Source organism: Danio rerio, chromosome 19 (genome assembly GCF_049306965.1).
Source record: "Danio rerio strain Tuebingen ecotype United States chromosome 19, GRCz12tu, whole genome shotgun sequence".
In the NCBI taxonomy this organism is placed as follows: Eukaryota; Metazoa; Chordata; class Actinopteri; order Cypriniformes; family Danionidae; genus Danio; species Danio rerio.
In genome coordinates, this window is record NC_133194.1 from 44,577,002 (window position 1) to 44,592,185 (window position 15,184).

General features: G+C 36.0%; 2 protein-coding genes across 2 annotated transcripts in view; one reads left to right on the forward strand and one right to left on the reverse strand.

Moving 5' to 3' along the window:
- The window catches only part of trioa (trio Rho guanine nucleotide exchange factor a), a 784,286-nt gene that overhangs the window by 517,369 nt on the left and 251,733 nt on the right, over positions 1-15,184 (reverse strand). The window lies entirely within an intron of this gene.
- Positions 1-15,184, forward strand: part of tinagl1 (tubulointerstitial nephritis antigen-like 1) — a 61,504-nt gene that overhangs the window by 11,369 nt on the left and 34,951 nt on the right. The window contains 1 exon segment of the mRNA NM_001044977.2: positions 6,854-6,920. Coding sequence (NP_001038442.2) covers positions 6,854-6,920 — 67 coding nt within the window.

The following is a 15,184-nucleotide window of genomic DNA, read 5'->3' on the forward strand; positions in this document are numbered from 1 at the left end:
CTGTCCTGGGAGAGAACCCTGAGCTCTGAGATAATTGAGCCCAGGGCTCCCGCCTGTTCAATAGAGCATGTAAGGGGAGTACGATATCAGTCGGTTCTCGAGAGCTCCCTGTGGTAAAAGAGGAAACGGGGAGAAGGGGTGGATGGTGGGTTTCTTCTGAGGAGTAATTTTTGCGAGTTTGGATTAATCTGATTGGCTAACTAATGATTGTAGATGAGAGGCCAGCTGCAGTCTATTTTATCACGTACTCCTCTCAAAATTAGTTTGTGAAACTTCACTTAGGGGGCGACATGGTGGCTCAGTGGTTAGCACTGTTGCCTCACAGCAAGAAGGTCACTGGTTCTAGTCCTGGCTGGTCCAGTTGGCATTTCTGTGTGGAGTTTGCATGTTCTCCCAGTATTGCCCTTGTTTCCTCTTGGCTTCTTGGTTTCCCCACAGTCCAAAGTTCTATAGGGGAATTGAATAAACTAAATTGGCCGTAGTGTATGTGTGTGAATGAGTGACCTATCACAGAATAATTGGCGGTTCATTCTACTGTGGTGACTTCTGAAATAGAGACTAATCCAAAGACAAATGAATGCATGAATGAAAGAATGAAAAAAATATGGACATAAGACATTAGAACAGCACCAGGCTGAGTAAATATATATATATATATATATATATATATATATATATATATATATATATATATATATATATATATATATATATATATATATATATTCATTCATTCATTTTCTTTTCGGATTAGTCCCTTTATTAATCAGGGGTAGCCACAGCAGAATGAACAAATGAATGAATAAATATATATTTTTGATGATATTGAACAAATTTAATCAATTACTTTTGGGTGAGATTAAATCACTTTATTTAAACGTGATTTAGGCCAGCATTTTCTGTTAGATTTCAGTATTTCCTCTAATAATGTAGCTGCTCAGAGACTTTGAAAACATGGCTGCTGATTAAACTCACATTACTTGAAAACCAAAAATGATTTGTTATTTGGATGAACTGATTTAATCATAAGGCTTGACTCAAATGACTTTGCAACTTCTCTCATGATCATATCTAGGGCTTACATAAATATCAGTAAATTATGAATTAAGAAGATTTGAAATGTTGTGCATTAGTCAAGTTGTATGAAACTGGATGTTTTTGTGAATTTGGATTGTCAGATGACCCCACACTGACAGAATGTTATAGGGTCAAGAAGCCCCCCTCTTTCAGTTCAAGTCTACCAATTTTTCAAAAAATGCTCCGAGATGGGCGCAGAGCTCTGCGAGATGAGGGAGGAGTGGGCGTGGCCAGCAGAGCAGGGGGAGAGAGGAGCGAAACAATTGTTGTCAGTTAGCTCACAAAATGAGACACAAACCGTGAGGAGACACATGGTTTTATTGTTTACAAAGTTAAAAATGCAAAGAAATGTTATTCGTATTTTTATATACACATAACCACAATTTGTTATATCATTATAAAGATAATCATGTTTATATAAACACTATAAATGAGAAGGACTTCTCTCCTCCTCAATCCCAGAGTCTGAATGCAGACACAGTGGATAGCAGTGCAGCAGGTGTCTTGCCCTATCTATTTCAACCATTAGCCCTGCTGGTAATCTGTAGGCTTTTAAACATGTGTGAACACAGCAGCACGGCGGTGTGTCTGAATGGTAACAAACTCAACTAATAAAAGACAAAGTCCGCCGTTCTCCAATCCTCATACAGCTCTCTCGACAAAAATGCTTGCTGCAAACCAACAGCTTTGCTGTTTCGTCCCTGACAGCATTGCGGAGAAAAACATGCAACAAACCCTGTGGATCATGGAAAAAAACGCATACAACCCTTCATGAACAGCTAAATACTGTGCCATGCGTGGACGCGGTCTCACCCAGTCATTGGGTCTCAAAGCTTGTCAGGTCTGCCTTGCCATTGGAAAGCATGTGCTCTCATGAATAATTAAGAAGAAGGGTCTTCTCATAGGATTAGAAAGCTCAGCTTTGGATAATAATGAGAAATCGGCACGTCATCACTTTAATAGCAGATTCATGCTACATCCATGATTTTTATCCCGCCCCAAAACTTATTTTAAACCCGCAAGCTGAAATTAGCTGACAAAAGCTCCCAATTATCCAGTTTTCCCCACGAATAAAGCTAACAATGTTTGAACTGATGCTCAACACAAACAAATCTGATAAAATCTCAAAAAATGTACCTTAAGGGTTTCTTAAACCTTTAAAGTGAACTATCCCTTTTAATCTCAACCATGTTTTCATTTTTTTCCAAGACAAAACACACATATTTACCTACAGAAAGAATCTGTAGTGTGAGATTAGTCTTTTTGATCGAGATGAAAAGCCAAAACAAATCCAACGGTATGCAGTCTTGGCCCACAGCCAATGTTTAAAGTCTGCACTAAGTATTAAGAAAAGGTTAGTTATTTTGTAAAAACATAATGGAAAACTGCATTCTTCCCTGTTAATGTTTTCCTTGACTTTCTTGCATCTTTGTCCTTAATGGGGATGTGTAGTTTCACCGAGGTGTAAAATGTTCAGTCGTGAAACTAATAATGGTCAGGGAACAATAGCATTCTCATAAAAAGGCCAGAACAGGGAATGAATGGAGGTCAGCAGAAAGAATGCCTGTAATGTACGACGAGGGAAGGGGCTGGAGAGGGTGACTGCGGGCAGAAAAGGATCAGAACAGGTATGTGTGTAATGTGTGTTTGCTAAAGGAGGAACTATCACGTCTATAGGGCAGGTATGACTTCATGGATCATTGCTCAGCATTACTCAGACTGGGCCATGGTTTCTGTAAAACAACTTTCATTTACAGTAACAAATAAAGTCTGAGAGTTTGTGCCTCCTGTTTGTCCAAGTTAACTTTATTGTAGACTACTGTACAGCATAACATTTTGAAAAAAGTCAACTTTTTAAAATATAGTCTAAAAATATTCTACTATTGCGCCAAAATGTTATATTTAATATTATTAGGATGATGATTATAATAAATATTATTCCAATAGAATGTAAAATATAATATTGTGCCGAAAACAACAAAACAAGTTTTTTTTCATGTTCTTTGCATGATTTTTCAAAAATGTGAAACTATCATATATTTTAGAATATTATATAGAGAGGAAAGCAAAGTAAGCAAAGGTCCAAAATGATTGTGACAATTATTGACTCAAATATATTTATATATTATAAATTTTAAAAATACTTACATTTAAATTAAAATAAATTTAATAAATTAAAAAAATAACAATAAATAAATAATAATAAATAAATAATAATAAATAAATAAATACCTTTTTCCCAGAACTGGTTTGAGGCTGGAAGGGAATCTGCGTAAATAAATAAATAAATAAATACATAAATAAATAAAATAAAACACCTTGTGGCAACCAGATCCATTGTATAAACACAAAACTAAAAGCCTGGTCACAAAAAAACAGGATTTAATTTATCTAACACTTCACAAATGACCACAGGAATAAGTGGGATAATCAACGTCTTGCCGTGCGTTAATGGATTTTAAATGCACAATGTGGAAGCAAAGAACAGCCCAACACAAAGCACAGGGAACCGTTGATTACTTCCCCACTTATTTCCATGGTCATTGCCAAATTATAGACAAGTTATAACTAGTTTTGCTCTTTGCAGCCCAATATTTGACCAAGTTTATATCAGTTATTGCAAGTTAGTCCTTATTTTGGAACAGTCACAGGCAGACAGAAAGGAAGCACTCGTGCGAGATTGTGTGTGTGCTTGTTAATGACACTGACATATCTAATAGCTCATAGCAATATGTGTTTGTTGCCTCTTAGCAAATATTTTTGAGCATATTTCCAAGTTGGTTAATCCCCATAGACTCCTGGTGAAGCACACAACAGTAATGGTAAGGGAAGTACTGTACATTTATTTTCAACTAAGAGCAAAGCCTGTTGAAAAAAATATTTCTGGATTTATGACATATATTTATGTATTTTTGAGTAATTGTGTTCTGTTTTGCAAACTACTGATGACTGTTCTTCTAAATTGTTGTCAATTAGAGTACAAAAATACATTTACAATACAATACAATACAATACAATACAATACAATACAATACAATACAATACAATACATTTGTCATTTTTAGAAAAACCAATACCAATGTTTTAACTTAAGATGAGTTTAAAAAATAAAAGAAGAAATATTGGGTGGAATAATCCTAATTGTCAGTCACAACAAATTAAAATATATACAGTTGTTGTCAGAATTATTAGTCCCCCTTTAACTTTTTTTTTTTTTTTTCATATTTCCCAGATGATGTTTAACACACCAAGGAAATTTTCACAGTATGTCTGATAATATTTGTTTTTCTGGAGAAAGTCTATTTGTTTTATTTCGGCTAGAATAAAAGCAGTTTTTAATTATTTAAACACCATTTTAAGGTCAAAATTTTTAGCCCCTATAAGCATTTTTTTCCAGATTTTCTTCAGAACAAACCATCGTTATACAATAACTTGTATTAATAATACAAAAACAATAATACAATTACCCTATCCTGCCTAATTACCCAATTAGCCGAGTTAAGTCTTTAAATATCACTTTAAGCTGTATAGAAGTATCTTGATAAATATCTAGTAAAATATTATTTACTGTCATCATAACAAATATAAAATAAATCAGTTATTAGAAATGAATTATTAAAACTATTATGCTTAGAAATGTGCTAAAAAAATCTTATCTCCATTAAACAGAAATTGGGAAAAAATAAACAGGGGAATAAATCAGGGGGGCTAATATTTCTGACTTCAAATATATAGTCATAATTATTAGCCCCCCTTTATTTATTTTTTTCCTCAAATTTTGTTTAACGGAAAGAAGATTTTAATTTTTTTTTTAAACACATTTCTAAACAATACTTTTAATAACAATTTTCCTTTATCTTTGCCACGATGACAGTACATAATATTTTAGTAGATATTTCCCAAGATACTAGTATTCAGCTTAAACTGACATTTAAAGGCTTAACTAGGTTCATTAGGTTAACTAGACAGGTTAGCGTAATTGTATAACAATGGTTTGTTCTGTAGACTATCGAAAAAAATATTGCTGAAGAGTACTATTAATACTGACCCTAAAATGTTCTTTAAAAATTACAAACTGCCTTTATTCTAGCCAAAATAAAACAAATAAGAATTTCTCCAGATGAAAAAATATTATAGGAAATACTGTAAAAAAAATCCTTGCTCTGTTAAACATCATTTGGGAAATATTTGAAAAAGAGGAAGGGCTAATAATTTCGAACTCAACTGTATTCATTCATTCATTTTCTTTTCGGCATAGTCCCTTTATTAATCTGGGGTTGCCACAGCGGAATGAACCGCCAACTTATCCAGCATACATTTCATACAGCGGATGCCCTTCCAGCTGCAACCCATCTCTGGGAAACATCCATACACTTATTCACACTCATACACTTTGGACAATTTAGCCTACCTAATTCACCTGTACCACATGTCTTTGGACTGCGGGGAAAACTGGAGCACCCGAAGGAAACTCACGCGAACACAGGAAGAACATGCAAACTCCACACAGAAACGCCAACTGACCCAGCCGAGGCTCGAACCAGTTACCTCCTTGCTGTATATATATATACATACACATAACAATCATAACAATAATAACATATATATATATATATATATATATATATATATATATATATATATATATATATATATATATATATATATATATATATATATAAATATATATATATATATATATATATATATATATATATATATATATATATATATATATATATATATATATATATATATATATATAAATCATGTTATTTTTATGCTTTTTGAGTCCAGATGGAGTCGGTTATTACATCAGGGTATCCAGCCAAACAATGACTTCTGTTTCCAAACAACTTTAAAGCCCTCCTGGCCTCCTGTGTTTAGCCAGGCCACTGTTGTTATGTAACCCTCCTTGATGCCTCTAGTGAATCAGAAACTACACATTTCCTCTTTTAACTAATTTTTATTGACACGTTTAAGGTAAAGGTGAGATATTATTTGTGTGTCTGTGATTTAGCCGTCCTGCATTCGCTTCTCTTTCGAACTGTAGCTTGTAGTTGATAAATTAGGAGGAGAGGAAAGACAGCCTCTCTATTTCAAGCCAGGCAATGTGGCAATCTCTGATTAAGTTCGTCAAGGCATGACGACAGCAGAGTCTCTGGGAAAGCAGAGGAAAGCCAAGGAAACATTCCACTGCGGGCACTGCAGACTACATCAGGCATAAATAAAAGAAATAACTTTTAATCCAGATGTTTAGTGTGTATCTATTTAGGACACCTACTGTTACATTTACATTTAGTCGTTTAGTTGACCCTTTTTTTTTTCCAAACGACTTACAATTAAGGAGGCTTTAAGCGATTCTAAAAGAAGAGGCAATACACACAACAAGTGCTTATTATACAAAGGAACTGCTCAGAGAATTTGAAGGGGGAGTGTTATTATTTTTTGAAGAGAAAGAGAAGAGTGTTTCTACAGGTGGTTTGTCAAGCCCACTCACCTGTGTGGAGCACACTTCTAAGATTGTGTCTGGTGTAAGTGTCGGTTAAAATGTCTGAGAGATGAGAGAGTGTGTTTTCTACAGGTTGCTTGTCAAGCACACTCACCTGTAGTAGGCACACTCAGAATTACATGTTTTGAGGTTGTCTTCATAGTGGGCGAGAAAAAGGGGTCTTGATTTCATGTGAACTTAATGGGAAGGTTTTTAGAGCCTAAATTTGTTAGCTGGGATATTTCCAACAAGCATCGTAAAACTAATCACTGTTGTTTATTTCAGGTTCTTGTGAAAGAAATGGCCACCGGTTTCCCTCAGGATCCACATATAAAGAGAACTGCAATTTATGGTGAGTTTGAAATCTAGTCAAATCTATAGTTGAAGTCAAAATTAATCGCCCTGCTTTTGTTACTTTTTCAAATATTTCCCAGATAATGTTAAACCGAGGAGAGAATTTTTCACAGTATTTCCTGTAATATTTTATAGGAGAAAGATATATATTTGTTTTATTTTGGCTAGAACAAAAAAGTTTTTAATTTTTTAAAAACCATTTTAAGGTCAATATTTTTTGCCCCCTTTAGCAATTTCTTTCCATTGTCTACAAAACAAACATCATTATACAATAGCTATGTTTCCAACCACCTATTTTTATGTGCATTTTGGATTTGCACATAAAAAAAGGTTGATGGAAATGCGATGATGCGCATAACTGAATAGGATAAACTTTTTATTCGATAGGAAAAGATGGGAAACTGCGATGGAAACACTTTTACCGAACAAATTCCAGTATTTCAGTATTCCAGTATTCCAGTTTTTTAAAAAAGTCATGTGATTTTGTTGAAAGAGATCATAAAATATATATGAATGGACATACCAGCAGGCTGCACACATTCTAAAACACCTTAACCCAGGGGTCTCAAACTCGCGGCAATATTTTGTGGCCCGCGCCGACCGCTGTACACTGACAGAATCAGCGGAGCGGGGAGAGAGAGCGCTCCCCGCTCCGCTGATTCTATCCGTACACAGCGGTCACTGGCATTCCCCGCCCGCCGTGTAAACAAAGGGGCGGGGGTGCCGGTGACGTCACCACGCACCCCGCCCCTTTGTTAGACGCTGTGACGGGCGGGAAGTGTTAGGAGGGAACTCGCGCCGGCCAGAACCAAGGTAAGCTGTTCCCGCCCCTGCCTGCCACTTAGCTACCTATCTGCAGCCTGCCACCTACCTAGCTACAGCCTGCATCTTATATATATATTATAGGTAGATACAGACTGGTACAGACTGATGTGACTGGAGTGGGGTGGGGGTGTTTTATTTATACATATATACGCCTTTTTTTTAGGAGAGGGAATGGAAGTTTTGAGTGAGTCTAGACAGGTCTAGACTTAATGATGATTATCTTCAAGCCATACTGAGGGTCTCAACTGCTTCTGCTCTAAAGCCAAATGTGTTTCAGATTTGTGAGAAGAAGCGCTGTCAAGTCTCTGGCAGCAAGAAGTAGGCAAAAGATGCCATGGTTAGAAGAACTGTTCATAATCTTCACTCAATGTTCTATTAATGTTCAGGACACTTCATGTTCAGAAGAAATAATTAAAACTGTTAATAATGACATTTGAGGACTTTTTTTTTTGTGAAATCCCTTATGCGGCCCAGCCTCACCCAGACTTTGCCTCCTGCGGCCCCCAGGTAAATTGAGTTTGAGACCCCTGCCTTAACCATTTCAGTATTAGTGTTATTATAGATGATTCCTAACTTAGTATAAATAACCAAAGCATCTTACCTTAGTCATCTTCATCTTGAAGAATCCCCCCTTCCACCCCCTCTCCTCCTCTTTTTCCTCTATAGGGCAGCACGGCGGCCCAGTGGCTAGCACTGTTGCCTCCCAGCAAGAATGTCTCTAGTTCAGATCTTTACTCGGCCAGTTGACATTTCTGTCTGGAGTTAATGTTCTCCCCGTGCTCGCGTGGGTTTTCTCTGTGTCCTCCACTTTCCTCCCACAGTTCAAAACATGAGACACAAGTAACTTGACTAAACCAAATCAGCGCCATAGACGAATTTCACCAGCAGCACACCCTCATAGCAATCCTTAAGCAGCCGGGGAGAGGGGGGTTCTCGAGATCTACACTGAAAAAAGGGTTGCATGCAGAACTGTTGCAAACAATTTATTTGTGTTGAATATAAACAAACAAATTAAGTTTAAAAATTTTCAACTTAATTTGTTTGTTTAAATTCAACACAAATAAATTGTTTACAACCACCTTACGTAAAAAAAAAAAATGAGTAAATCCAAGGAGTCATCTCTGAATATTTTTTTTCAGTGTACCTGAGCTCAAACTCCCCTCTCGCCCTGCAAACGAGAGGGACCCCCGGGCTCGAGGATCTTATGAGCCCAGGGCTCTCTCAAGGGACAGCATGCCAAACAAGCTTTATGATCAATCGTCAGCTAAGTGTGAACTCTTTAAAACTCATTGGATGGAAACACTGCTTTATTCGCACAACTTTTATGCGATATTACAGTTTTGTGCATACATTTAATTTGCATCCTGGATGGAAACATAGCTAATGACTTGCCTAATTATCCTAACTTGCTTAGTTAACCTATAGTGATGTATTTAAATGTCTCTTTAAGATAGTACCTTGGAAAATATCTAAAATATTCTGTACTTTCATCATGGCAAAGATAAAAGAAATCAGCTATTAGAAATTTGTGATTAAAACTAATATGTTTAGAAATGTGTTGTAAGAAATCGTCTTTCCATTAAACAAAAAACAAAAAAAACAAAAAAAACAGGGGAGCTAATAATTCAGGAGGGCTAATAATTCAGACTTCAACCGTATATACACCATCCTCCTTTCTTTTTTTCCCCCTCCAAACACTACTTTTTTCAATGGCATCATGGATCTCTCAATCCAAGGCCACTGTTGGCTCTATCAACACACATGTTGTCATGATTTGTCCGAAAGGGTCTTGACTGAGCTGCTTCAGTGGGCATGACAGAGTGGGCATGACATGTAATCATGAAAGATTACACACATTCCTGCGCCCCCATAGATCCATACATGCGCTTGACCTTCAGTGCCTTTGTGATTCCAACAAGTGTGAACAGTACAAACACCCCGCCGGATCATGTACAGCACATATACGTCCACAATATTCACTGCGTGTCTCTCTCCCTTTACATAAAGCCCTCACTAATAGGATTAGCTCTCCTCATAGAATCTAATCCGGCGCAGCAGCCGCGGTCAAAACACATTCCCTTTCACCATTTGAGGAGTCATTGTTGGACACATACAGTAGGCCTCGATTACACCTGGGTTTTATTAGTGGATGGTGCTACAGTTATTGCATATTTAGAGTGTCCACTTCCAAAGCAGTTAGAAATATATTTGATTGGATAGTGTAATCACTCATGTGGTCAAACAGCCATAATAGTCTCTAGTCTCAGCCTATTGACCGAACATGGGCTTGTTATGGGACGTGTTATGAGAAAGCTAGTTTTTGTCATTTTATTGGTGATGGATTGTCATGTTTGTTTTGCTGTAAGGGGAAGTTATGTGCACTTTAGCTGACTGAGCTGTTCATGTGCACTAAATAACCTCCAGCTGAGATGTGCTGGGAAAATTGCAGATAATTGGAGAATGATTCCACCAGTCTCTCTGGTAAATGTTACACAACAAACTGCTGTAAATTTAGATCGCTGGATAGTACTTGCTAGAACATAATAAAACAAAATAAAATAAAATAAAAAGTAAATTAAAATAAATTAATTAAATAAAATTAAAAGTAGATAAAACAATAAAATAAAAATAAATGAATGGAATAAAATAAAACAAAATAGTAAAGTAAAATGAAATAAAATAAAAAAGTAAAAAAAATAAAAAAATACTATAAAATAAAAAAATAACAAAATAAAATAAATAAAAAGTAAATTAAAAATAAATAAAAATAAACAAATAAATATTTTTAATTAAATCAAAATCAAATTAAATAAATACATTAAAAATAATAAATAAAAATATATAAAAAAAGATTAAAACTCTGGATCAAAAAAGTGAATTTTAACAAAAAAACTGCAATTATGAAATTAAATAAATAAATAAATATTATATTATATTATATCATATTATATTCATTATATATATATATATATATATATATATATATATATATATATATATATATATATATATATATATATATATATATATATATATATATATATACATAGATACATTGTTGGGGGGGGCTTTCTTGCAATATTTTCATCCATCTATTTTTTAAAACATATCTAATAATCATACAAATTATTTATATTTATATTTATATTTTCATTATATTTCCTTTGTACTATTTTGTAATACAAACTATGCTTTTATTTATTTATTTATTTATTTTGGTAACAGGATTTTGATAGATTAAAGTAACTGGTTAAATGTATGTATTTAATAATAAAAACAATATGTACGATAAAATAATTAAGTACAATTGCTCAAATTAAGGGGTAAAATACTTTTTAATGGAAACGTAATTCTGACTCTGCTCCAGAGTAATTTAAATCTCTAATGTGAAGTGGAACCAAATAAGAGTGATATAAAATAGCTTTAATATAAGGTACAATTCCAAGGCATCATATATTATGTTGGCTTGCTTGCTGGTATCTGATTCTGTTAAATTGAAGCAGTACATATTGGTCTAAAATCATCTGACTTTTTGTTGTGATAAAGTGCCGTTTCATTATATTATGTTTTGCTTGTGAGAAACAAGTGATGGCTAGACCAAACAGTAAAGCAGGAATTCCTGACCCTAACGCCAAAACCTTTTCACATAGCAGTGATATTAGTGTTGTCTCTAAAAATATACAGTATTGTTTGTTTTTGGGTTAGTGTGTTCACATGCTTGCCACATATATCCGTTTGTGGCATATTACTGTATAGATCTGTTGCTGTGCATAAGTAGTAGAACCTTGCAATCTAGATATAAAAAAGCTAATACAAGCCGCAAGAGTCAGGTTATTAGCTTTTCAAAATGTTTGAATTTTAGTCACTCAAATGAATGATTTTTGCTGCTTGTTCAAACTACTTAATTAAATGATCTGAATCAACACAATTCTTGGGTTTGTTTTGCAACAACTTAATTGTTTTATGTTCAATACACATACATTTGTAAAAACTATTAAGTTAACTTAATAGATTTGTGTTCGGACAACATGAAGTGATTGTGTGGAGCCCTGCGTTTTTTACAGTGATTTTTTTGGCGGGACAAATAAATTGTTTTTTCAATCATTTTCAGTTCTTACATTTGTAAAACTTACATTTGTAAAAACTAATAAGCTAACTCAATTCCTTCAAGTTGTCCCAACACAAATCTATTGTGTGAAACCCAACATTTATCTTTTTTAAAAGTTAAAAAAAAGGTTCAAATAGTGCTTTGATTTAACACTGATTTATACCTATGCGTCAAGCGTACGTGTATGCTCTGGCGCAGCCTTCGCATTGTTGCATAGCTGTTACCGTGGCTGACTACGACACGTAGCGCAAGGGGCGGCTTGGTCAGCTTGATAGCTGTGACCAGTGTGGACGATCACTTAACGCAGAAGAATAAATCAGCCTTTAAGATAAAGTGTCTGAAATGGTTTCCCATACTGGACTGGAAGGGCATCCACTGTATAAAACATTGGCAGTTCATTCAGCTGTGGCAACCTCTGAAAAAGAGACTAAACTGAAGGAAAATGAACGAATGCATGTCTGAAATGGCTGGAAAATTTAATTGTTTGGCTTTTTTAAAAATGTATCTTATTAAATAAGTAGTATTAATAATACAATTAAAATAAATCTTTTTGTTTTTGCATAAAATGAAAACTCATCTACACCCTTTGAAATGAAAAGAAATACACATTTCAAGCGTTCACACTTAGCTGATGATTGATTATCAAGCTTGGTTGGCATGCTGTCCAGGGAGAGAGCCCTGATCTTATAAGATCCTCGACACCGGGGCTTCCTCCCGTTTGCAAGGCGAGAGGGGAGTTTGAGCTCAGGTAGATCTCGAGAACTCCCCTGCTGTAGTAGCTAATGAACATAGCAACTCTCTTAAGAGATAACTATTTACTAGGAGCATGTCTATGATGCTGATTTGGATTAGTCAATTAAGGTTGCATGTTTTTGTGACGGTGGGAGAAAACCGGAGAACCCGGGGGAAACCCACGTGAGCACAGGGAGAACGTGTAAACTCCGCACAGAAACGTCGGCTGGCTTTGTAAGGACTAGAACCAGTGACGTTCTTGCTGTTAGGCAACAGTGTTAACCACTGGGCCACCGTGCCACCCATCTAGGAAAGGAGGAGGAGTAGGGGTGGAAGGGGGGATTCTTCAAAACGAAGATGGCTGTTATATGGAACTTGGGGTATTTATAGTGGCTTAGGAATTGTCTGATTGGTGAATCATAAATTGAATAATGCGGGGCCGGCTGCAAGCAATCATAAGCACGTGATCCTCTCGAAATTAGTTTATAATTAAACTTCACACACATGAAAGACACATTAAAGATGTGAGTAAATGACATTTAAGAGAGTAAATGACAGTAATTCATTGTTGGGCTCGGGGCAAACATGCCATTAAAATATTCCTTTGAAATGCTACAGTATACTTTACTATTGAACATTATTACAGAGAGTTTTCTGTATTATCACAAAAATACTGCTGTCGTGTAAACAAACAGTTAAAATGCTCAACAAGGTTTCTGTTTTTAGCTAAAACATCTTGTAAACAGCTTCTGAGTTTGTCACCTATTGCTTTTCTATCGTGGGTTTATTTTTCTTTATTTTTATAAATGATGGTATGGAGGAGTGGTACGGCGGCTCATTGGTTAGCACTGTCACCTCACAGCAAGAAGGTCGCTGGTTTGAGTCCTGGCTGGGCCAGTTAGCGTTTCTGTGTGGAGTTTGCATGTTCTCACCGTGTTGGCGTAGATTTCCTCCCAGTGCTCTGATTTCCCCCCACAAGTCCAAAAACATGTGCTATAAATGAATAGTGTGTGTGTGTGTGTGTGTGTGTGTGTGTGTGTGTGTGTGTGTGTGTGTGTGTGTGTGTGTGTGTGTGCGTGTGTGTGTGTGTTTGAATAAGTGTATGAGTGTTTCCCAGTATTGGGTTACAGCTGGAAAGGCATCTGCTGTGTAAAACATATGCTGGAATAGTTGGTGGATCATTCCGCTGTGGCGACCCCTGATTATTAAAGGAACTAAGCTGAAGGAAAAGGAATGAATAAATGAATGTCCTGATATGAAAAACTATCATATTTAATGGAGTGTAAGTAAAAAAAATCTCCCAGAATGCTCCTGTTTGGTGTACGCCCTGCTGTGTTTTTGTTTGTATATCTGCCTCAGAGTCTGTTGTTGATGTGATATGATTTTATCTGCTAGTTAGGCTTGACGGTGTGTTTTTTTTATCACACCAACCACAAGATTGGCACCTCCTGTCCCTGACCCATTATCAGCTATTATTTTATCAGGATCTCATTCTCCTGCATATATGATCTGCTTCCTGCGCTGGCAGAGATTGATGAAATGCTGGCGTCTGTCCCACTAGAGCTGTTGTTCCTCTGCTTCACATTCACCTCTGTAATCCAGAGATTTCCTGAGTTCAAGCTTCGCTGGCTGGGAGTTGTACTGTACGTACGCATTGTGTTTGTCCTAGAAAACCCACATCTTTGACATACTGAAGTACACCTGCTGTAATGTCCCTTTGCTCTCTGGCAGCGCTCTCAGTATTATTGTATTGCTAGACACCGTTCACAAAATACTGGAGTCTTTGCAGTTACTGGAGTTATGAGAGGAATTTGGAAGATTTATAATTTGCCAGGGATCCAAATGCAACCTAACCGAGCCTTCATTCATCAGCTTAATCCCCTTTTAATCAGGGGTTTCCACAGCGGAATGAACTGCCAGCTAATCCAGCATGTGTTTCATGCAGGGGATGGCCTTCCAGCCACAAATTAGTACTGGGAAACACCCATACACACTCATTCACACACACTCATACACGGCCAACTAAGTTTATTCAATTTACTTATATCGCATGTCTGGACTGTGGAGGAAGCCGGAGCACCGGGAGGAAACACATGGGGAGAACATGCAAACTCCCCACAGAAATGCAAACTCCCCACAGAAATGCCAACTGGTCCAGCCGAGACTCGAACCAGTGACCTTCTTGCTGTGAGGCGACAGTGCTACCCACTGCGCCACCATGCTGCCCCTCAAAGCCTTTATTTAAATATAAAAAATATATTTTACTATTATCAAATTAACTATTTACTATTTTTGATGCTATTGTTTTGTTTATTTATTTTATAAATATGTATTTTTTTCTCTTTTTGTGAAGCGTAAAAATAAAGTAATTAATCTATATATATATATATATATATATATATATATATATATATATATATATATATATATATATATATAAAATAAAAGGGTGACGCGGTGGCGCAGTGGGTAGCACGTTCGCCTCAAAGTAAGAAGGTCAGTTGGCATTTCTGTGTGCAGTTCTGTCCATGTTCTCCTTGTGTTCGTGTGGGTTTCTTCCGGATCCTTTGGTTTTCCCCACAGAGTCCAAAGACATA